The 25,043-nt window shown below is 39.4% G+C and overlaps 1 protein-coding gene across 4 annotated transcripts; it reads left to right on the top strand.

The window, feature by feature from the left end:
* The first annotated feature begins 6,030 nt into the window (after positions 1-6,030).
* LMOD3 (leiomodin 3) lies at positions 6,031-22,603 on the top strand. Of its 4 annotated transcripts, XM_049098178.1 has the most exons (5): positions 6,151-6,166; positions 9,636-9,758; positions 10,206-10,582; positions 12,656-14,062; positions 22,202-22,603. In XM_049098178.1, exons 3-5 carry the CDS (start codon positions 10,235-10,237, stop codon positions 22,226-22,228), a joined length of 1,782 nt encoding a protein of 593 aa, XP_048954135.1. In that variant the 5' UTR covers positions 6,151-6,166; positions 9,636-9,758; positions 10,206-10,234; the 3' UTR covers positions 22,229-22,603. The 4 variants fall into 4 exon arrangements, with proteins under 4 accessions (XP_048954133.1, XP_025312324.1, XP_048954135.1 ...); XM_049098176.1 differs by lacking the exon at positions 9,636-9,758 and having other exon boundaries at positions 6,031-6,166; XM_025456539.3 differs by lacking the exon at positions 9,636-9,758 and having other exon boundaries at positions 6,038-6,166; positions 10,206-10,528.
* Positions 22,604-25,043: the final 2,440 nt, after the last annotated feature.

The following is a 25,043-nucleotide window of genomic DNA, read 5'->3' on the forward strand; positions in this document are numbered from 1 at the left end:
AGTGACAATTTTCACTGCAAGTGGCAAGATTTCATTCTTTTTTATGGCTAAGTAATATTCCATTATATATATATATATATATATATATATATATATATATATATATACACATCTTCTTTTTCCATTCATCATTTGATGGACATTTGGGCTGTTTCCATAATTTGGCTATTATAAACGATGATATTATAAACATTGGGGTGCATGTATCCCTTTGAATTAGTATTTTTGTATTCTTTTGGTAAATACCTAGTAGTGCAATTGCTGGATCATAGGGTAGTTCTATTTTTAACTTTTTGAGGAAACTGCATATTGTTTTCCAGAGTGGCTGTACCAGTTTGCATTCCCACCAATAGTGCAAAAGGGTTTCCCTTCCCCATATCCTTGCCAACACCTATTATTTCTTGTGTTGTTGATTTTAGCCACTCTGACAGGTGTGAGGTGACATCTCATTGTAGTTTTGACTTGCATTTCCTAGATGATCAGTGATGTTGAACATCTTTTCATATGTGTGTTGGCCATCTATGGAAAAATATCTATTCATGTCATCTGCCCACCTTTTAATTGAATTATTTGTTTTCTGGGGTGTTGAATTTTATCAGTTCTTTATATATTTTGGATACTATATCATTTGCAATGATCAGATGTATCATTTGCAAATATCAGTAAATAAATATTAGTGGGCACATCTTGATCATCTAATTATTTGCTTTAAATGTTTTTCATTCAAGATGTTTTCAGATATTTTTAAACTGTACTAATAAACCTGTAATATAAAACTTATGATCTCAATCATTTTTTATCATATTCAAAGTATGTAATTCAACAGTGTTAAGTATATTAGCACTCTTGTGCAATCATCTCCAGAATTTCTCACCTTACAAAACTGGAACTCCGTGTCCACCGAATAGCTCCCCATTTCCTGCTTCCCCAGTTTCTGGTAATGACCATTTTACTTCTGACTCTATAAATATGACTACTGTAGATGTCTCATAAAAGTGGAATCAGACAGCATCAGTATTTGGGTTTTTTGTGATTGGCTTTTTTCACTTAGCACAATGTCCTGAAGTTTTATCCATGTTGCAGTATGTGACAGTATCTCCTTATGCCTTATGGCTGAATAATTTTCCATTAGGTGTAAATACCACATTTTGCTTATCCATTGATCTGTTGATGGACAGTGTGGTTGGCTCAAGAGCCACCTCTCAGCTATTGTGAATCTGCTGTCATAAACTGCTTTCAATTCTTCTGGATATATATCTAAGAGTTTTAATGTTTTAGGAAACTGCCATACTGTTTTTCCAGAATGCCTGGAAAACAGTATGGCATTTCACATGCCCATCAACAGTGCTTCAAATATTTTTTGAGTGAGTCAAATATCATCATTAGTGTTGAGGTCCTAGGTTACCCATTCCTTTCACTCCTCTCTCTCTCTCTGCCCAGAGAGAGCCACTTCCCTGAATTTGGTGCTCCTCTTGCCAGTGCATATTTTGATATTGCTCTATTGACTGTTTACACCCATTACTATGAATGAGATGTCTGCTGCCACTCTGAGTTTCTGTTATTCTGCAGATAATGTCTTTTGTCCCTGGTAGTTTCTCTGGACTCCTTTAGTTTTTTGTTGTTGTTCTTGTTGTTTTTAAAGATTTTATTTATTTATTTATGAGAGACACACAGAGAGAGGCAGAGACACAGGCAGAGGGAAAAGCAGGATCCCTGCGGGGAGCCCGATGTGGGACTTGATCTCACGACCCTGGGATCATGACCTGAGCCAAAGGCAGACGCTCAACCACTGAGCCACCCAGGCACCCCAATACAAGACTGTGGTGCCCTTGGACTCCTTTAGTTTTACTACAAGTTGTCTAAGTATGGCCAAGTGCAAATGTTTTAAAATTGCAAATGGTTTTAAATGCTTCAAAACCTATCTTGCTCAGTATTCAGAAAACACTTCCACTTAGAGGAACTAAATCTTGCTTCAGTTCTGGAAAATTAGCAGTAATTTCTCTTCACATTCTGCTTCTTCGTTGTTCTCCCCAACTCTCATTCTGGAATTTCTGGTAAGCATGTATAGGAGCCCTAGAATCATGGCATATTCTGAACATCACAGTTCTATGTTCCCTTTCAGAAATGCACTCTGTGTCCAACTGGAGTTTATCCTATTAATTTTATGGCTTATTCTCATAACTACATTATTGATTTCCAAGATTTTAATTTTTTTCATTTTCTTATTTGATAATTTCTAATTATGTTGAAAGACAAATTATATTTTATTTCTCTGAACATCTTAAATAGGATTATTTTAAAACTCTATCAAAATCTATAGATGAATGTAATCTACAGTAAACATATGTTCAAAATACTGATTTTGCTGGGTTCCCCCCCCTCACATATTTATCTCCTTACGTTTTGTCTTTCCCTTAGAAAAAGTATCCCCATTCTTTTTTTCATTTTATTTTTTATTTAAGTATAATTAATCTACAATATTATTTTAGTTTCAGGTATAACCCATTCTTAAATTTTCACTTAAACATAGTAAAACAGGGGAGATGCTAACCCCTCCTTATAATGTCAATACAGAATGGCCTACATTTTAATGATAAAAAATGACCCCAATAAGGAGATTACCTATACACACTTAAAATATGGTTTAGGGCAGCCCGGTGGCTCAGCGGTTTAGTGCTGCCTTCAGCCCAGGATGTGATCCTGAAACCTGGGATCAAGTCCTGCATCGGGCTCCCTGCATGGAGCCTGTTTCTCCCTCTGCCTGTGTCTCTGCCTCTCTCTCTCTGTGTCTCCCATGAATAAATAAAATATTTTTTAAACATTAAAAATAAATAAATAAAATGAAATATGGTTTAGTGTTTTTTCTAATCATAAAAGTGCATATACACTTGCAAAACATTCAAATAATTTGGAAATGTTTAAAGAAGAAAACAAGGGTCCCTGTTTCATTTGATATAGATCCTACTAGACTTTTTCCGTTTATATATAAAATAAATATAGGTGGATTACATTTATAAGTTTTTTAATTTAACAAATTATGCCATCAAATAATAGGCATTTTTCACTCCATATAGATAAGATTCCATCATAAAACAACTGTCAATTTTTTTAATTTTTAACTTTTTTAAAGATTTTATTTATTTATTTGATACATATAGAGAGAGATTGAGAGAGAGCTCAAGCAGGGTGAAGGGGCAGAAGGGAAGCTCAATCCCAGGACAAGATCATGACCTGAGCCAACGGCAGATGCTTAACCGACTGAACCACCCAGGCACCCCTTTCTTAATTAGCATACTAGTTTTAGACTAGTTTTGTGGTATTAGATTGTAGGAATAGGATATAATTTGATTAGTCCCTCACTGTTGGGTATTTAGGTTGTTTACAGGTCACAGTAAACACACTTATTTTTTTAAAGATTTATTTATTTATTTTTTAAGATTTTATTTGAGAGAGATAGCATGGGTGGAAGGAAGGGAGAGAGGGAGAAGCAGACTCTCCGCTGAGCAGGGAGCTTGCTATGGGACTCAATCCCAGGACACCTAAATCATAACCTGAGCTGAAGGCAGAGGCTCAACCAACTGAGCCACCCGGGCACTTCTGTGAACACACCTTTAGGTATTGAAAGTTGTAAGGATCTTTCAAAATAAAATATGTTTCCTATATCACTATGTTTTTCTGAATTTCACTACCCTTTGTTTTGTTATTGTGGTAAATTGTACATAACATAAAATTTACCAGATTAGCCAATTTTAAGTATACAGTTCAGTGGCATTAAGTATAGTCACAATGTTGTATGATCACCCTTTGTTTTGAAAGAGTGCAAATCTCAGCTTGATTGAAGAAAATCTCCTTATGGCAAAGTGTGTTGTAGACAGTCATCAGGAAATCTTAGGCTTGCTCTCAGTTTTTAAGTCTTTAAAATATCTCTGCCTTCGAGAATGTGAATTTGTATCAAAGTAATTGGGGAACATCAGAGTAATGAGGTATCCAAAAAGAAAATCCTGACGTTGCCTGCTGCATTTACAAATGCCAGAGAAAAATATGGATGGGTTGTTTTAAAAGATGCTGATGATTTAAGGGTTAAAGTATTTTGTTCTGCGTGTCTGATCAGACCTGCGTTCATTTTCTACCTGTTTTAGCAGAATATTCATAGCCCAAAGTAGAAGATTAAGGCAATTATTCTGAAATTAACTTAAAGATTATCTGCAGTTATTTTCTGTGTTTTAAAATGTAAAAGCAGCATGTCTTTGTTATTCTGGAAATGTAGAGAAGGCTGGACCCAAAAAATGAAACAAAATAAAAGCATCAGTAAGGCCTCCACTTGAACTTGTAACATTTTAGTGTATTTCTTTCCAGCTTTTTTTTTTTTTAAGATTTTATTTATTTACTTAGCTTATGTGGGAATGTGGGGAGGGGCAGAGGAAGAGGAAGGATCTCAAGCCAACTCTGTACTGAGCATGGGGCCCACCATGGGGCTCGATCTCACGATCCTGAGATCATGACCTGAGCTGAAACCAAGAGTTGGTCGCTTAACAGACTGAGCCACTCGGGTGCCCCAGGAACATTACAAAAACAAAAGGTTTTTGTGGTCTTCAGTTTAAAAAAGGACTATTTTCTCAATTTAGATGTTCACAATTATCCTTAACGTTTACCAAAAATCTAGGAGGCTCAACCTCACTGATCTGTGATTTAAGATTGGATTATTCTTGTGTTTCCTCAAATCACTTGGGTGCTTTCCTTTTCACTAAAATGCTAGTATACTAATTAAGAAAAAAGAAATTCACCGTTCTCATTGGGATGTTCTCAACTTTGGCACAAAGAAATCTCTCTAGCTCTCCAGCCATCTCCAGACCAATTTGATCCAGGAATCCTCACAAAGTCAACATTCTGAATACACGTTTGATGATGATACTACTGCTATGGACAATTATATGAGTTACGGTCTACCGGTGTTCACCATTTTTTTATTTGTACCAACAAGCAGAGCAATTGCTTTCTGTGCTAATTGAAGTCCGCTAAGGACTTGAGATGCCCTTCCTGCTGGACTGGAAAGAAGTAACAGGACACCATTTGAGAGCCCTGACTTTAGAGGCAATTAGTCCTTAGCTCAAATGCCTATGCCTGTTTGTAAAATGAGTTTATAAAAGTATCCGTCTTCTAAGAGCATTGTGTATAGAGATTGGCATATTAGCTATAAAGCACTTCTCCCAGACTTAGTGATGTTAAGGGCTCAAAAAATATTAGTGGTGTGACTCTACAATTTTTTAAAAGATTTTATTTATTTATTTGAGAAAGAGAGAGAGCAAGGGGAGGGGCAGAGAGAGAGGATCTCAAGCAGACTGCCCAACACTGGCTCAATTTGGGGCTCAGTCTAATGACCCTGAGATCATGACCTGAGTTGAAATCCAGTCGTGCCCCAAGTGGCTATAGAGTTAATAGCAGTAGTAGTAACTGCCAGCTGTCATATTAATAGCAATAGTAGTAGCAACAGTAATAAACATTGTAGCAACACTAGTAGTAGCAGTAGTAAGTAGCAGTGCTGGTGGTCATAGCAGTAAAGGTGATACTCAGTGTAGTAGCAGTATTAGTAGTAGGACAGTAACATCCTCATGCCCTTCAGAAGTACAGAGAATGAATTCATCCTTGAAATTAAACCAAGATCAAATGAATTTAATTTCACAATGTTGAGTTGGCTTATAAAACAATTAAGATACAATAGTAAATACCCTCATAATTCAAGCCACTCTGAGGTCTGGTAAAAGCAAGAGAGGCTGGGTATTTTGGCTGTAGAGAAGCACTTGCCTCCTGAATTTAAGAGTCCATCCTGAGGCAATGCAACCATGGGTCAGGGAAATTTGAGGAGACAGACAGGCATTTATTTTGCACACACAGAATCTTCCGGCAATTTGCAGCCAGTGAGCACAATGTTGGTGATCCAGATGAAATTGCATAAGAGAATAGGGTGCCACAAACAAGACAGAACTGATTTATTTAGTAACATTTGGAAACCATTTATAGAAGTCGTGTTCATTTACAGCCAGTGCTTGGGGCTGAAGGAGGATGTGGCTTATCCATAGTTTTCCCCATCCTGAGAGAAAATGGGGTGAAAAAATAAGTGGATCAAAGGAAGAAGTGCTTTCTTTTAGCATCAGGACTTTTCATAAAGGTATTAAGATTTCCGTATTTCTTTTACATGTATTCTGTGTGCTGTTTGCAAAGAATAAAACGGAACAGCCATTTATTTCTGTCTTGAACTAATATTTGTTAGGGATCAGGCATTTTCTAGGCAGAAAAAAATTGATATAATTTATTTGTGAAAATATGATAACTGATGTTAAATGTTTATCATGGAGTGTGTCCTTTAGGTTTTTGGAAAATCCTAAAGTAGGCATAATTACCATCCCACTTTCGCAGATGAAGTAGCTCAAGTGCTCAAGTGCAGAGCTGACGTGCCTAGTGTAGGTGAGGAAAAAAGTATTTTCTTACTACCTTCTGGGTTCTCCAGCTAAGACCCTGTAGATTGAATTGATGGAAGACAGATTAACAAAAGAAAAGCATACAAATGTACTAAATAGAAGTTTTACCGGACACAGGAGGCTTCATATGGAAATGAATACCCCAAGAAATGTTAAACCTAAGTGATTTTATGCTAAGTTTTAACGAAGAGTAGAAAATCATGGAAAAACATGTGACAGGACAAAAGGCAATGAGCTAAAGGTAGTAAAGTGGGGGAAATGTAGCAAGGCTTGTCAATTTGGATTCCTCTTGGAGTCCTGTCTTCTGAGTTAAGGGTTCTCCTTTGCTCTGCCTAAAGGGGAGGGCACCTCTCCAGTAAGGGACTTGGGAGCTGCTTGAGCCCAGGGAGGGGGAGGTTGGAGAGTCCTTCCTGCACCTGCCTTTTCTGAAACACCTTCAGCTTAAAATAGTCCATATCCCAAGGTGCTGAATTTGGGGGTAGAATGTTGTAACCTTCATCAAATGCAGTTCCTTAAGCTATCTGACCCTGATCTGTAAAATGGGTGTCTTGCCATAGTTCTGTGAGCCCCATGCTTATTTACATACCAGAACCACCTGGAGAGTTTTCAAAAGTTATGGATTTCTGAACCCAAACCCGAGATGTCTGACTCAGTAGCTCCTGGGTGGGCTCTGGGGCATCATCAATGCCCTCGGTCACCTCTGCCAGAGGATCTGACCCCGTGGTGCCCCATGGGGCTATAGAGCCCAGCTGTCCTACAGCTAGCTGCTTCCTTTCGGTAGGGTGGTTGGATTCTGATGCAAGAAGCTGCTGAGGTGGCAGCTGCACAGCATCATTAACAGAAAGCGCAGCTAAATCATCTGTGTGTCAAACGAGGCTAATTACACCAGCAAAACCCTCTCTGTCAGCGTATGAGTAAAATGCACAGTGGAAGCAGCTGGGAGAGATGTACTCACTTCCTGGACTCATTCAGCAAGATGGAAGTTAGCTGAAAGAGCACCCCTTACAAACAGTTCCTAAATCTGCTTTTGATCATCAAAAACGTTTGGTCACCAGAAGAGAATTTCAATCTGAAAGCTTACCAGCCACAATTCAGATCGTTTTCTTGGGAGAGCTGTATAATAATATGCAAATGGTGGTTTTCTATTTTCCTTACTCACAATCCCATCTAAAAGCCTCTTGCTTTCTGTAAAAGCAATGAGATTTTTTCAAGCTCTTTTGTTTATTGACATTAATATAATAGTTTCTCTCGCGGAAGTGGTTTATAAAATGTATTACTTGCCTTTGTTTTTCTTGAAATGTTTCTTTGGTTGTCCACGAAAGATGAGACTAGTAATATTTAACACTTATTGAGGGCTTGCTCTTTACCATGCATGGTCCTGCTTAATTTGTATATCCATATACCACCTCATGTAGTTCTCAATAATTGCATATGGTAACTATTATTCTCAGATCCCTTAAAAAAAGATTTTATATATCCATACATGAGAGACACAGAGAGAAGCAGAGACACAGGCAGAAGGAGAAGCAGGTTCTCTGTAGGGAGCCTGATGTGGGACTCGATCCCAGGACCCCGGGATCATGGCCTGAGTCAAAGGCAGACGCTCAACCACTGAGCCATCTAGGTGCCCTCTCAGATCCCTTTTATATGATGAAGGTAATTCCCGTAGCCCATAGCCACCAAAAAAATTCAGCTGGAATGTGAATCCGTCAGACTGATGCCAGATCTTTCTCTTTCCTATTTAGACCAGTATTCCCCAAAATATGAATTCTGGAAAGTTAATTGCCCAGGATATTAACAAATAATTCTAGGAGGAGCATGAATTAAATGAGGTTGGGGAATATTGGGCTCAACAAATTGGTTTTGTGTGTGTGTGATTCTCAGTGTTTAAAAATTAGGTGCCATACAAATCTCTAAAAGGCAAAAGCAGAATTTCACATTCCCAAATCTCCTTGAATCCAAAACTCTTCTTGGTCAAGTCTCTTTAGACCATTGTCAAACTACGTCTATGAAATGATACTTTGCAAAGAGTTATCTTCAAAGAGGTCTACCTCCCTGCCCACTGAAGCCAAGTGCATCATCCCTTTTACAGGGACAGTAGGAAGACTTGACAGGCAAGAGGCCAACAGTGTGTTGCCACTGTGCACATGTTCTTTACTTTAAAAAAAATTTTTTTAAAGATGTTATTTATTCATGAGAGACACAGAGAGGCAGAGACATAGGCAGAGGGAGAAGCAGGCTCCCTGCAGAGAGCCCGAGGCAGGACTCAATCGCAGGACCTCGGGATCACAACCGGAGGTAAAGACAGGTGCTCAACCACTGAGCCACCCAGGAGTCCCAAAAGCCTTCCATTTCTTCATATTCTTGGACCTAGCAATTTCATTTCTTAGAATGTGTTCACCTTTTCCTAAGGAAATAACCTTACATGTGTATAATTATTTAGCTACAGGGAATGTTTATTAACTCCATGTGCTTGTGAGAATTGAAAATAGCCCAAATATTCAACAACTGGGGATTGGAAAATCATGATATATCCAAAAAGTCTTAACAGAGAGCTATGAAAAATAACGTAGTAGCAGAAAAAAAATGCTATGGAAAAATCCTGATTTTGTAAGTCAAAACAACAACAACAACAACAACAACAACAAACAACAGATGACAAAAGATTATTTAGTTCATATGCCCAGAAGAATGGATTGGAATGATAAATCAAAATGTTAATAGTGGTAGCTCATAGTGGTGACATAGGGTAAATTTTTATTTTCTTTATACTTCCCTGTGTTATCTTAACTTTTGTACAATAAATGTATAGATAAGCATTGACTAAGCATTGAAATAAGCATTAAATGCTTGACTAAGCATTATATTCATAAAATCCCAAAGTTGGCAATTATGAAAGGGTATACAGTAACAAAGTTTGGGGTTGTTTTGCATTTCATTTGCGATCCAGTTTAATTTATTCCAGCTTCATGGATACTTAGTAAGAAAAGCAAATTGTTTAAAATATGAAACTCCTCACTTATCGTGGCAATCCAAGTGCTGGTTGTCCCCATCTGTTAGATCACAGGATCTAGATGCAAATAAGGACATCATCTTGCAAAGGTTCAGCTTACGCAGGGAATGAGTAACATAGCCAGACCTCTGCTCTGCTGTGTGCAGGTTTGCTTTCAGAGTCACTCTGTAGTAAAGAGGGAAGCCCTGAGAGCTCGAGTTCCACCTTCAAGTAGAATTTTCACTTCAGTAGAACTCAAGTCGCTGGTGGGATCTTCCTTCCAAAATCTTGTAAGTTGCTTCGGTCATCTAAATAAAAAAAAAGTGGCCTCCCCTGTAGTGTTGGGGTTGATGTGTATGGGCTGCATGAATTGGGGCATGACAGTATAGAGGAAGAGCACTAATTTTATTCCTGTAGAGATTCCCTAGACTTGTTACTCACTGGCGAACCTCAGCAGCTGCCCTGAAATGTCAGATGGATTTGCGCAGCTGACTCAAGTTGCCAAAATGAGAGCAGCACAGTGGTTCCATAAATTGACCCTATCCAGCCAAGCCCTACTTAATATAGACGCGGCGTGAGCTTAGCTGCAGTCACCCCTAGCTGGGCCGCGCACACCACTGGGATTCTTGGGGGGAAATCTCTTAAAGTAGTGTTAACCTGGAATGCTTGTTGGCTGGGGGAACTCCTTGAGAGATTTTTGTTCTTTTGAGAGTCTTCGATTATTTCTTCTTTTCTAGTAACAGAGAAAAGCATAGAGGAAAAAACCATGTCAGAACATAGCAGGAATTCCGATCAAGAAGAACTCTTTGATGAGGAGATTGATGAAGATGAAATCTTGGCCAACTTGTCCCCCGAAGAGCTGAAAAAACTGCAGTCGGAAATGGAGGTCATGGCCCCTGACCCCAGGCTTCCCACGGGAATGATTCAGAAGGATCAGACCGACAAGCCACCCACGGGAAACTTTGACCATAAATCTCTTATGGATTATATGTATTGGCAAAAGGCATCCAGACGCATGCTGGAAGACGAACGTGTCCCTGTCACCTTTGTGCCGTCCCAGGTAATCAAGGATTTGTGTACAACAGAGGAACGGCTGCCTGGGCCTGAGCGACAGGTGTGCATGTGGCAACTGTCATCTCTCAAGACTTCATGTTTGGTCTTGTTTTGTTGCCACTGCTAGATTAAATCATAACGTTTAATCTTATGCCAGATTGGAAATTCCTGAAACACTTATATGGTATAATTGGGAAGGAAAAGCAGTAATTTCTGTGTAAATGTCTTCTTTTTAAAAGAAAGGCTGTAGGGTTCACTGTGTAGGAAAGCCTGTATTCTACAGACATGATACTTAATGAATTAACTCGTAACCCATCAGCATTTGTCTTTAACTCCTTTTTTTTTTGGCACACAGGCTACTTTAAGAAGCTGATGAAAGCTCTGTACCCCTTCTTCTGTATATACATTCATATGCAGTATTTCACATACCATTGCAAGGGCATCACAGTCTTTCTGAAGTCCCACCAGCCAACCTGCAGTTAAACCAAGTTAAATAACCAAATTCCATATTAATGCAGTTTATTGGATATTGGTAATGAATTTAGGAATTGATAGCTATTAAATAGAGTTGTAAAGACAGTTCTTTCTTAAATATATTTTTCTATGAAAACTAGAATTGTAGTTGAATCTATGAACCTATTGTATATCACCATACTTTTATTAATGTTCCACTTAAAAATGACACAGCAAAAGGAAGGGAAAGATCCTGCAGGTAAAGCCACTTTTAGTTATACCTGTTGATACAGATATATCTTGTCACATTGCTATCACATGGGCTGTAAGTAAGAAGACTTATATATATAAACCATGGTTTCGTGGTCAGAAGTGTTTAAACATTTACTAAACTAAAGAAAAGAAATTGCTAGCTTGGTCAGGTTAGAGTTTTAGGCAAAATCTGCCGATATTTGGAGTGACTGTATTATGCAATTGGAGTAAAATCAATTCTTTATGAATGCAAATTTCAGAAAAAGAAAATTGGGTACTTTGAACACGTTTTCTTCCCTTGGTATAATTTAAACAGCTTGATGATTGGCTCCCCCTGCTGGGACCGATGAGAAATGCAGTGGTGAAGGCTTTAAGGTGGTAAGGATGACTGTTACCAAGGCTCACTTCCAAACTACAATATGTTGTGAGCAAGAAGATCAAGTTCTTGCTTGAAAATGCTACACCAGCTTTTGAAATGACACTTAGGAGTTAGTTACACGAGAGGTATATAGGAAAGCACACTAATTGATGGGTAAGAATCTAATAAAATGTTATTCATTACACACTGCCAATTTCCTTTCTAGACTAAGCAGTTGTTTCCAAGGATTTGTATAATCCTGCCCTCTTTTGTGGCTGGCTCTGCCCCCTAGATACTTTGTTTCAAAAGAAACTGGACTAGTGATCCTGTCCTTGGAGTAGCCCGGGGGCAGTTGTCCTAGAGCTAAGGAGACAAAAAAAAAAAAAAAAAAAAATCCAAGTCTAGGTCTTTGGTCTATTTCAGAATATCAAAGTGTTCTCATTTTTCCCACAATATGTTTATGTTTTCAGGGAAAGTTGACATACACATTATGTCAATGTGTTTGTACGTATCTATAGTATAGCTATAAAAGTTCATCTTTCTTTAGATTATATTTGCTTATAAAACTAATATGTGTATTTTATTAAAAAAAACACTCAAACACTTTAGAATTCTATAATGTGAAAACTGAAAATCCCCTAAATGTGTCTCCTCCCCAGTTGTTTTTTGTGTTTTTGTTTTTGTTTTTAAGATTTTGTTTTTAAAGTAATCTCTACACAAAATGTAGGGCTTGAACTCAACCCTGACATCAGGAGTCACATGCTTCACCAACTGAGCCATCTGGGTGCTGCTCTCTTCCCAGTTACCTTAATGGTTCCCTCTCGTTCTAAGAGAGAACTACTAATTTGGTAAACAATGCAACAGAATTTTTTTCCCTATACATTTATAAACTTTTATATGTTGTATATGTGTTTTTATCCATGTGTATGCACAGCAAACGGAATACTAGACACACCATTCATGTGCTTGCTTTTTTCATTTCCTAACACATTTCTTATTTCCAGTAGCTACTGCTCTGCCTCGTATTTCTGCATTGCCATGTGTTCTAACCCTCAAAAACCTCTCTTTTAGGTGGACACTCCAGGGCAGCATGAAGAAGTAGGCAGAGGTAATAAAAATGTGTCCCAGTATTTAAAAGAAAAGCTTAACAATGAAATCACTGCAAATAAAAGGGAATCAAAAGGCAGCAATGATGTCCAAGAAACCGATGATGCTGATGCTGAAGAAGATGAAGGGGACGAGGATGATGAGGATGATGATGAGGAAGATGAGGATGATGAGGATGAAGATGAGGAAGAAGAGGCTGACAGTGAAGAGAGTGTTGAAAAGCCACAAAGAGGAGTGCAAGGTGAGGCAAGGGAGCAGATCAGAAATGGTGAGAGCAGCAGCCCACAAGTAGTGAAGAAAGCATTTGGAGAACAGAATGACAGACCAGAGGCCCAAGAAAAAAGTGAGAAAAAAATATCAAAATTAGATCCTAAGAAGTTAGCTCTAGATACCAGTTTTCTAAAGGTGAGTGCAAGGCCTTCGGGAAACCAAACAGATCTGGATGGGAGCTTGAGGCGCGTTAGACAGAATGACCCTGACATGAAGGAGCTCAACCTGAACAACATTGAAAACATCCCTAAGGAGATGTTGCTGGACTTTGTCAATGCGATGAAGAAAAACAAACACATCAAAACCTTCAGTTTAGCGAACGTGGGCGCCGACGAGAACGTTGCCTTTGCCTTGGCTAACATGTTGCGGGAAAATAGGAGCATTACCACTCTCAACATCGAGTCCAATTTCATCACAGGCAAAGGAATTGTGGCCATTATGAGGTGTCTCCAGTTCAACGAGACACTCACCGAGCTTCGGTTTCACAATCAAAGACACATGCTGGGCCATCACGCTGAAATGGAAATATCCAGGCTGTTGAAGGCAAACACCACTCTCCTGAAGATGGGCTACCATTTTGAGCTCCCAGGTCCCAGGATGGTGGTAACCAATCTGCTCACCAGGAATCAGGATAAGCAAAGGCAGAAAAGGCAAGAGGAACAAAAGCAGCAACAACTCAAAGAGCAGAGGAAGTTGATAGCCATGTTGGAGAATGGGTTGGGGCTGCCACCGGGAATGTGGGAGAGGTTGGGAGGACCCATGCCTGATTCCAGGATGCAAGAGTTCCTCCAGCCTCCTCCTCAGCCTCCCAACCCCCAAGTGGCCCCCTTCAGTCGACAGAATGAAATGATGAAGAAGCCATCCCAGCCTCCGAAGTACAGGACGGACCCTGACTCCTTCCGAGTGGTGAAGCTGAAGAGGATCCAGCGCAAATCCCGGATGCCGGAGGCCAGAGAACCACCTGAGAAAACCAACCTCAAGGATGTCATCAGAACGCTCAAACCAGTGCCGAGAAATAGGCCACCCCCATTGGTGGAAATCACTCCCAGAGATCAGCTCTTGAATGACATTCGTCACAGCAACGTTGCCTATCTTAAACCCGTAAGTAGAGGGAAGGAGAAATGGTGAACAAGCTCAGGTCGGTGTGTCCCACCTCTAGCCCCTGCTTGTTTTAACACAAGGAGATTCTCAGTAATGGTGACCAACTGGAGGAAGGCCATCAGTATTACCAGGGGACGTAAATTACTAGTTATCCCCAAAGACATACATACATACATCTAGACAACTTTGAAACAATAATATTAACAGCTAATGTTTATTAAGCACTTACCACAGGCCAGTTGCATTATATGAATTAACTCATCATCTTAACAACCCTATGAGGTAGGTATTAGGTATTATTATTCTCCCCATTGTATAAAAGAGAAACTGAAGTTTAGAGAAACTCGATATATAGGAGTTGTATGTATCCATGTGCTTCTGGCTCATCACATTGGCAGGTGGATTTGGGGAACAGTAGGAGAAAGATTCTTAGTCATTATTATACAAACTCTGAGCGTCCTCTGCACTTCTTCAGTGTCCTCCGGAAAGTTCCTGCCTGATGGATAAGTCCCTCCTAGATGTAACACCACTTGAAACTGTTTAAGAACTTACCTTATCTTTAAGTTGTTCCTATGAAACAAAGCTGAGCTGATTTGCAGTCAGGCTTAAGCTACTCTTTTAAAAGCACAGAAGCATGTATAGGAGATAGAGCTAGAAAGTGGTAGAGTTGACACTGAACTTCGGCTCCAAGTCCAGGGTCAAGCTTTTATTCACCTCAGTCGCAGAACTGACCAGAGATCTCTAGGAACCTGCTGCAGAAATAAGCAAGAACAAAGCCTAAGTTAGGCCTGTCATTCGTAAATAGCTGAGTGCTTCCAGAAAGTTTAAAAATAGTTGGCTCTTTTTTAATAGATGAAGAAAAACTACCTGCAATTGCATTTACCTTTACTTTTTAGGCGGCCAGACAAATGGTAAACTTCAGGTTAGCATCTCCGTGAATTAATGGAGTTTTTACTATTCTTTTAAAAATATTATTTATCCATTTGAGAGAGACAGAGCCCAAGCAGGGAGAGAGGCAGAGGCAAGGGGAGAGGGAGAAGCAGACTCCCTGCTGAGCTGGGAGCCTAATGTGGGACTCAATCCCAGAAACTGGAGATCATGACCTGGGCCGAAGGCAGACACTTAACCATCTGAGCGACATAGGTGTCCCAGAGTTTTGACTGTTATTTCAGTTTTTAATATTTACAGTCATTCCCAATTAACTGCTGCTAATACATAAAAATATCTTATTCCTTGCAGGATAAGTTGAAGAAATCATTTATTTGTCATTACTATGATAGTATTTATGGTATCTGAAAGGTGTATGTCCAAAGGTCACAGGGAGTTGAAAATTAACTGTATTATTTTAAAATCTAGTGTATAATTCAGCTGAAATAGTCCATGTATTATTTCATCATAGAGAGTCACAACTTTTTCAAGATGTGTTATACAGATGTATGTCCCTTACTCCCATCTCCTAGGAATGCAGAATTGACAATATTCCATTCTTCTAAATCAAAGATGACTTTCTACTGTGTCATAGAGGGATTCTGATGCTTCCTAGGGTAGAAGCCAGGGTGAGAACAGTAAAGGTCCTCTGAGGTCAGGCAAGAGTTCTTTGCCTGCCCTTGGGTACTACATCAAGACTTTCTGCACCTGCTCTTCTCCAGGCAGCCAGACCCTGTAGGGGAGTGGATTGGGGTGTTGATTTGAGAGAAACTAGCCCTGTCACCGTGTAACCAGTCATTTGTAAAGCATATCCAAGCTGCCTGGCAGGCTGTACCATCAGAAGATAACAGTCTGAAAAGAGTGAAGAAAAGCCTTTTTCTTTTTTCTTTTTATTTATTTTTTAGAGAGAGAGAGAGAGCACAGGGGGAGGAGGGGCAGAGGAAGAGGGAGAGAGAGAGAATCTTTAACAGGTTCCATGTTCAACATGAAGCCCAACACTGGGCTCTCTCTTACAACCCTGAGATCCTGACTTGAGTTGAGATCAAGAGTCAGCCACTTAACCTACTGAGCGACCCAGGTGCCCCAAGAGAAGTCTTTTTAAACTCTACGTTAGAGGTGGCCTGCGGATTCAGAATAGAAGAGAGAATGAAGTTCAGATGTTAATCTGACCCCTGCCTTCCAAGGGAGCGTTCTACTGAGCAAGCCTGCTTACCCTGGAGTCTGTTTCATTCTACCCATTCATTTATTCATTAATGCAACACATATTTACGTAGTGCGCCTGCGTGTCAGGTCCTTTCAGAGGTCAGACAGACAGCAATGAATAAGACAGGCACAGTCTTGACCTCATGGAACTTACAGTCTTGGTTTTATAGTTTCCAGTCAGGACACTGTCTTTTAGTCAACTGAGAATACTTCACCTTTGAGTCCAGATTCTAGAACAAAAGACATTAAAGTAAATTCGTGAGGATAACTACAAAAGCGCAATCCCTGGCTAACTACTACATTTTCTATTTTCAATCAGTTCTAAAAACTGCTATCAATTTTAAGCTGTGTTTTGTTTGTGTTTAATGTCCACTAAGAAAGAAACACGCTTCAGAGTAAACTCTGACATGATTTTTGAATGATGGTCTTGCACATCAGCCTCTACTTTGAAATGTTTTTCATCTGTTCCAAAGGATTGGCTATTTCTCCTGCTTTAACTGCCTGGCTTGGCCTGTAGGAGGCATCTCTTTGCATGTACTTAAGATACAGAATGTCACACAACTTCATCCACGTAGTCCTGTAAGATGCTCTACAAAAGGTGAAAATTCATCATCTCACTGACAAAAATTCACTCCACTAATGTCCCTCTGCTTCTCACTGATCAAATTTTGTGCCTTGCTACATACAACAATAAATTTTTGCTTTCATGCTGAATCATAGTGTGATCTTTTTAAAAGAGTCTTTTTGAAATCATTTTAAACTCACAGAGAAAAAATAAATAAATAAACTCACAGAGGTTCAAAATAGTACAAAGGATCGTTATATACCCATCACATTGTGTCAAATTTGTCATTCTTGAAAAAGCTACTTTAAATGGCAATACATCGGGCAGCCCCAGTAGTGCAGTGGTTTAGCGCCGCCTGCAGCCCGGGGTGTGATCTTGGAGACCTGGGATCGAGTCCCACATTGGGCTCCCTGCATGGAGCCTGCTTCTCCCTCTGCCTGTGACTCTGCCTCTCTCTCTCTCTCTGAATAAATAAAATCTTAAAAAAAAAAATGACAATACATCCGATCCATGTGTGTAGTTAATGGTAGCACAGATATTGTAGAAGGCCATGGTGTGCTCGTGTTTAAATCTGTAGTCAACTACTGTAAAACACCATGGATTGTAAGATGTTTTCTGATTTGGGGGCCTTGGAAATGTCACAAAATGTGCCTCTTAGGCTGAGTGAAATATTAAAAATGCCATTGGTGGTGATATCGCAAAATCTCAGCAGAAAGGGATATTTTTAGCCAAATGACATATTACAGCATTCACTTTGGAAAAGTGAAACTAAAGGTTTTTAGGGTTTTTAACTCCCTCCTTCATTGGTGGACAAAGATGCCCTCTAAACTCCTGGGTTTTCAAGTAAGATGTTAAACTTAAAGCATAATTTTGAAATGTTGTGATTTTCTTTTAAACTGATGCTCCTAACTGGAGTCTTGAATGTCCAGAATATACCTACACATTATTTAGTCTTAGCTAGTCTTGTTTTCCTTTTTAAGTTTTCTATTTTCCTCTTACGGACTTGGAAATAGTATTTTTGCATTTCCTAGAGCGTATCTTATCCAGTAGTCCATTTATATTTTTTAATTGTATTTTTTCATTTCAATACCTATTCTCACCCCATGCCATGCTTCTGGCCTGAGATCCTTGAAATGAAGTTGATAGCAAAGAATAAAGGAAAAATCTATACACTTGCTTGGCTTAAATGCTACCTCTTCTATGAAGCTGCCCATTTAATCAGTTTAAGAGAGATGTATTCTGTGGGCCAGGTATGGAGAACTGGCAGGCTATCCGCCAAATCTGCAGGCCTGTAGTGTTTGGCTGGAATATTGTACAAAATTTAAAATATCACATCATAACATATCTGGCACCATTTGAAACATCAGATCTGGCCACATTGGGCTTGCATTTGCATGGCACTAATGAGCTGAATCTGGCATTGGCTTCTCCCTTGAGATAGGTAATTGACTCTCCAGTTTCTCCCAGTCTTCACCATGCCCTACTGCCTCATACCTGGCCTGTATCACTCATTTGCACTATTTATTTGGCTCCTGTAGAATTCTTAGGGTTTTTTTTTTAAGATTTTATTTATTTATTCATGAGACACACACACACACACACTCACACACACACACACATTACACACACACACAGGCATAGACACAGGCAGAGGGAGAAGCCGGCTCCATGCAGGGAGCCCGACGTGGGACTCGATCCCGGGTCTCCAGGATCACACCCTGAGCCAAAGATGGCACTAAACCACTGAGCCACCCAGGCTGCCCAGAATTTTAGTTTTGTTTAGTATTTTGTATTTTTAGCTCTGCTTTTAAACTGTCTCGCCTAACAAAGTGAATTCATTAAATAATCACAAATTCATTCCCCTCTAAGTTAATAACTGAGTCAGTATGAGACCAGCCCAAAACAAAGACGTTAGGCCTATACAAGCTTATCTCTCCCTGGCAAATGTGTGATTTCCTTTCATCTTGAAAAATTTGGTGGACCAGTCACTGCCTAACATCCCAGATGGGGCTTTGTACTTCTCCATGATTTCATTCACCCAGGCGAAATGCATTTATATCACACACAAGCTTCAGTGCCAATTAAAAAAGGTATTTTAACATTCACTCAATTCCACTTTGGGCTCACCTGTGTATATTTGGGATCGCTTCCACCCAGCTGCCTAAAAACACAGCTAAATTTCTCTTTTGGAAAGACTTCTGTTTAATAATATCAATAGCAGCCTTAGCCAAAAGACTCCATGACATATTGGGAGTTATAATTATGATTTGGGACATTATAGACTCTCGAGTCTTCATCTCCATCTCTGGCCATTTCTTCTTTGCCTCATTGACAAGATCTCCTTCCTTAGGATTTCTGGATTCTATCCTTTTGCAATTTCCCCTTCTTTCCCATCTTATCTACTCCTTCTTTTCAATTGTCACATAATCTAGGACACTCCCCAGATGTCTCTCTCCCCTTCGATCACTGAGGTTTTGTTTGCACCTTCATTCAATCTGTCCCCCAGCCAACCTCTTGAGTTTACATCTACTCGTATTTCTGGTTACCTATTTTGGTGCTGTCTCTCCTCTCTCATGAATTGTCTTCAACAACTTTCTCCTGCTCTATTTTTTTTTTCTCCTTATAAAGGAAGTCTCCATAAGAAAGAGTTATGTAACATTTCAAACTCCTCTTGAAAGAACATGTGTTGACCAGAATCACATAGTGTAGGAACTGTCTTTTCCTAATACTTAGAGGGAAAAAGGACTTATGGTGTACAACTTTTCTGAAGTGTGTGATTATGATTCTTAACTTTTAGCATGCATCAAAATCACCTGGAAGGCTAAGTCCAGATTCCTGAGCCCATCTCTAGAGTTCCTGATTCAATAGGTTTTGGATGGTGCCTGAGAATTTGCGTTTCTCTCAAGTTCCTTGGTGATGCTGGTGCTGCATATTAGGACACCACACTGACAACCACAACTCTGTGACACCTACGACAAACCACATCCCCTCATATTTCCCCCAAAGGACCTTCTTTTCTTACCTCAATACCCTTTGCTCAAATGACCTTTAATTCTATCTGTTGAAATCTACCCATACAGGCTTGGCTCAAATAGGACTTCTTCCAGCAAAAGAAATCAAACAAATCATCAATAGTGAATACACTCCCTTTATATTTCCACAAACCTTCATCTATACCTCTCTTATAGCATCTCCCACATTCTGCCTTAGGCTGAGCACCCATATGGGTACAGTGTAGGTCTCCAAGTAGATTCTGAAGTCCTCAAAGTAGACCTTCCTCATCTCTTCCTGGACACCCAAGGTTTTGACTGAGAGCAGGAATTCAACTTAATATGCCAAATTAAATAACCCCTGCTGAGATGGATCCTCTCTTCCTGCCCCCATCTCTGTGAGTGTATATGTGTATGTGCCCTATGTAATGCTATCCACAAATACTTAAAAAAAAAATTTACTTATTCATGAGAGACTCAGAGAGGCAGAGACATAGGCAGAGAGAGAAGCAGACTCCATCCAGGGAGCCCAATTCAGGACTCAATCCCAGGACCCCAGGATCACAATCTGAGCTGCAGGTAGATGCTCAACCACTGAGCCACCCAGGTGCCCCCACACATACTTTTCTTAAACTAATTTTAACCAACAAGTGAGGGGGAAAGTGGCCCCCTAACAATACTACAAGCTGATTCTCATGTTTGTAAGTTTTACATATTTATAACATTGAAACTAGCTATCTTTTCCTTTATGGTTTCTGTCTTTTGTGTTCTGCTTGAAGATGGCTTCTTAAGATTACTAAGGTATTTGCCCATATTTTATTTTATTTTATTTTATTTTATTGCTATTTTTATAGTTTCTGTTTTTTTTTATAAAATATTCCTTATTACAGATGAATTAAAGGGTTAAGTTTTAGCAGTAAGTAGGGAGCAAGAGGCCCACTTTGTAACTTCTTTTCAAAACAGCTGACCAATGATAGCTAACTCAGTCTTTTTCACAGTGATATGAATTGCCAGCTTGGTCATATTTTAAATGTGTCAATATGTATCTGGGTTTACTATGTTGGGTCTGTGCCACATTTTGTTTTTTAAAATATTTTTATTCATTTGGAACCCTCCCATGCATATAAACATATATCCAGAAGAGCATTACATGAAATACTTTTTTTCCCCATTCAACAATAACAAGGATACATTTTTTTTAATTATTTGTTGCAGCACTGTAATTATTTTAAATACCTGGCATTGTATTTTTGGCTCACTAGTGTTCCTCACTGTTGGGTGTTCTCCAAGGTTGAGCCCTACGAAGGTGCAGTCACAACCCTCCCATCCTGAAAGAAGTCTGGCACTAGGAGGGAGAGGGCCAGAAGCACATGGAGAAGCCCTTGGTCTGAAGGCTGGGCAGGCAGCAGCAACTTATCAGAAGCCTCCCTGTTGGGCAGGATATTGGGAAATCTTTCCAGCCAAAGATAACTGGCTGCAGGAGGGGCTGTAGCAGATGGCCAAAATGGCTCATCACATTGGCAGGTGGATTTGGGGAACAGTAGGAGAAAGATTCTTAGTCATTATTATACAAACTCTGAGCGTCCTCTGCACTTCTTCAGTGTCCTCCGGAAAGTTCCTGCCTGATGGATAAGTCTCTCCTAGATGTAACACCACTTGAAACTGTTTAAGAACTTACCTTATCTTTAAGTTGTTCCTATGAAACAAAGCTGAGCTGATTTGCAGTCAGGCTTAAGCTACTCTTTTAAAATTTTTTGTGCCCTTGGGGCTTCTCCAAATAATATTTTGTTTTTAAAATTTCATTGAGCTTCAAATTAGGAATGTGCTTCAAAAAGGAAAGACCAGTTTATAAAAGAAAATATAGTTTATATTCTTGTGGTGGTATTTTTTTGTGGGTAAGGCTTGGGTATGGAAGTCAGGCAGATCTGGGTTCAAATCCTGATCTGGCATTGATTAGGTGTGGGGAAAATAGCTTCTCCCCTGTGAACCTGTCCCCTCTTTACAAGGTTATTGTAGGATAAAACGAGAAAATGTTTCGAAAGCATTGATGTTGCTTACTAACTTGTTTTACATCACTTAATCCTTAAAATAGCCTTGTCCATTAGATACACAGTTACTGTCATTTTACAGTTAAGAAAATTGATGCCGGGCACCACACAGCTAGAAATACCAGTACTAGGATTTGAACCGGGCAGACTCCAGCATCTGCTCTTTTGTTTTTACAATATGCTTCATCATGTGCTTGAAGCCCTTAGATCAGTCCCTGGCATCACTAAATGCCCAAGGAATGGTGGATGTGGTTGTTATTGTTTTACTATGCTTTGGGAGGCTCCCTGACCCAAATTTTTCATCCATTCTGCAACTTCTGAGGCATGTAAGTTTTGTCAGTTTTGCTGCCAAACTCTTGAATTTCCAGTATTAATTTTTTTTCCCTTTAACGACTTCATTCCACAGGTGCAACTGCCAAAAGAACTGGCATAAATGGCAACAGAATAATCTAGAAGAACAAGGAATTGAGATAATGACTCGGGTCAGAGCTTGGACAGTTTCAGCAACATACTTCCGGAGCCAGGTGGTGGAACCAGGAACAAGGCTGGCATCTGATAGAAGCATTTTGTCAAGGCAGAGGCAAAAAAAAAAAAGGGGGGGGGGTGGAGCTGACAAGGAATGGGGAAGGAGAGAAAAAGAAAAAGAATTACTATTCTGGGACATTTTCTACTTCCAATCAGTTTGAGTAATTACAATATTTAGTCATGCTTCCAGCAGCAGAAGTTAAAAAAATTTTTTTCATAAACATTTGTTTTACTATTGCTTTCTTCTGGTCGATAATAATAAATACTATAGAAGTGTTAAGTATTTCTCCCTCCGTCTCCAGCTGTAATTCATGGCACAGTATCGGAAACAAATCGTTGTTCCACTCTATGGAAATGTGAGGGGTGAAGTGAGCTCCAGGTCCCATGGATACTCTGGAATGGAAGAACTGTTCACTGGCTCTTCTCTGGAGAGTCAGTTGGGATTTGTAGTTTCTCGACCCTAATAGCTTGCTTTCCTGGCAGTCCCCCGGTGCGTCGTGCTTTGGAAAAGGGTATGTATCCATGAGAAGCAGAGTCAGAAGGCATAGGACTTGGAGAAAACAGTATTTCCAGGGAAAAAAAATGGGATAAACAAATCCATGTATATATATATATATATATATATATATATATATATATACACATATACTTCCCAGTTTCTATATAGAGAGGAACAAAACTTTTTTGTATAAATAAGATAGTGAATGACAAGTTTCTGGTTTTAGCTAACTAAGTTTAGTTTGTGACTCTAATTTTGATATTGTTAGTCTCCTCAAAAATCTTCTTTTTTTTTTTTAAGATTTATTTATTTATTTATTTATTCATGATAGACATAGAGAGAGAGAGGCAGAGACACAGGCAGAGGGAGAAGCAGGCTCCATGCCGGGAGCCCGATGTGGGACTCGATCCCGGGACTCCAGGATTGCGCCCTGGGCCAAAGGCAGACACTAAACCGCTGAGCCACCCAGGGATTCCCTCTTCAAAAATCTTCTAATAGAAACTTACTATAGGATTAAACTTAAATTCCTTATTGTATTATTCAAGGCCTTCCATTGTCCCTTCCCAACTTAGTAATGCAGTCTGATTGGCCACAGATTCTTTATACTCTTCTTGATAAGACATCCTCATCCATACCCTGTGCCTTGATCTGGTTGGCTCTTCTATAGAATACCTTCCAAAACACTACCCTCCTACTCTCTGTTACCAAAGTCCTATTCTATCTTTAAAGCCAGGGTTAGGTCCCAATCCTCCATAAAAATCGTCCAGACAACTCCAATCCTAGTGGTCTTTCCTCTTTCCAAGTTCCTAGAGTCCTTAATTATTGATTGTAGTCACTAGATGCATAGAATCTGAAATTTTGCATAGACATGGCATGAACATCAGAAATCAGGAAATCACACATTGGTGCCTTTTCTGTCTTCTTTACCTGAGTGAATAGTTGGCACCTGCTTTCTTTCTCTTTTTCCATAATCATAGGTGATAACAAGCAAAACAGGAATAGACTAAATGGGGGGAAAGTTTTAAAATACATTATTTACAAGGACAAGTTATGGGAAAGAAATATGGTGTTTCCATTTTTTAAGGATAATTTAGTGCACACTAAAGTATACAAATTGGAACGGCTATAGTTTCAATCAGGTGACTGATTTTGCAATAGCCAGTGGCTGAGAAGTTTTTTCTACTATGTTATTGTTTCTATAAAAGATTCTTGCATGCCAAGCAGGATAGTTAAGAAAGAGCTGTTGTAAATAAAAGTTTGTAAGTGTCTAGCATATTCTACATCAAGAAGCTAACCACTAATGGGACAAAGTGCTCTAAACATGTTTAAAAGCTTATATACTAGTAGTTGAAGTTCTTAAAAGCTCTTATGCATTTGTTTGTATAGTCACAGTATTAATAAAGTCAGGAATTTCAAAAAGTGCTGATAGTCCTAAAAGAGGGCTTTAATCTGAGATGTGCAAAGAGAAAAGATGATCCAAAATGCATAGCTTACTGCTTTAGTACACAGATTTTGTGAAGAGACTGGTGAAGCAGCTTACTATTGCTTTTTCCATCTACCCACTCCCACCCTAAAAATCTTAGTTGAAGATTTTGGCTTTGTTTTTTTTGTTTTGTTTTGTTTTTTGTTTTTTAAGATTTATTTATTATTCATTCATTCATTCATTCATTCATTCATGAGAGACACAGAGAGAGAGAGGCAGAGACACAGGCAGAGGGAGAAGCAGGCTCCACACAGGGAGCCCGACACGGGACCTGATCCTGGGTCTCCAGGATCACGCCTCGGGCCAAAGGCAGGTGCCAAACTGCTGAGCCACCCAGGGATCCTGAAGATTTTGTTTTTTATTTTTTATTTTTTACACAATTTTATTTTTAAGTAATCTCTACACCCAAAATGGGGCTCAAACTCACAACCCTGAGATCAAGAGTCACATATTCTACTGACCGAGCCAACCAGGCACCCCTTAAATTGTTTTCTTTTTTATTTTTTAAAGATTTTATTTATTTATTCATGAGAGATACAGAGAGAGAGAGAAAGGCAGAGAGAGAAGCAGGCTCCATGCTGGGAGCCCGATGCGGGACCCATCCTGGGACTCCAGGATCACGCCCTGGGCCAAAGGCAGGCGCCAAACTGCTGAGCCACCCAGGGATCCCTAATTTGTTTTAAAATGGAGTAATTTACAACACTTACATGCTACATTTTTATATTATTATCCTCCCAGAAT

Source organism: Canis lupus, chromosome 20 (assembly GCF_003254725.2).
Source record: "Canis lupus dingo isolate Sandy chromosome 20, ASM325472v2, whole genome shotgun sequence".
Lineage (NCBI taxonomy): Eukaryota > Metazoa > Chordata > Mammalia > Carnivora > Canidae > Canis > Canis lupus.

Excerpts from the sequence above, each read along its gene's own strand:
- LMOD3 (XM_049098176.1), top strand. The coding sequence starts at position 6,061 with ATGTGGCTTATCCATAGTTTTCCCCATCCTGAGAGAAAATGGGGTGAA. Across the intron at positions 6,167-10,205 it reads CATCAGGACTTTTCATAAAG|TAACAGAGAAAAGCATAGAG; the intron begins GTATTAAGATTT and ends CTTCTTTTCTAG. Across the intron at positions 14,063-22,201 it reads ACGTTGCCTATCTTAAACCC|GTGCAACTGCCAAAAGAACT; the intron begins GTAAGTAGAGGG and ends TTCATTCCACAG.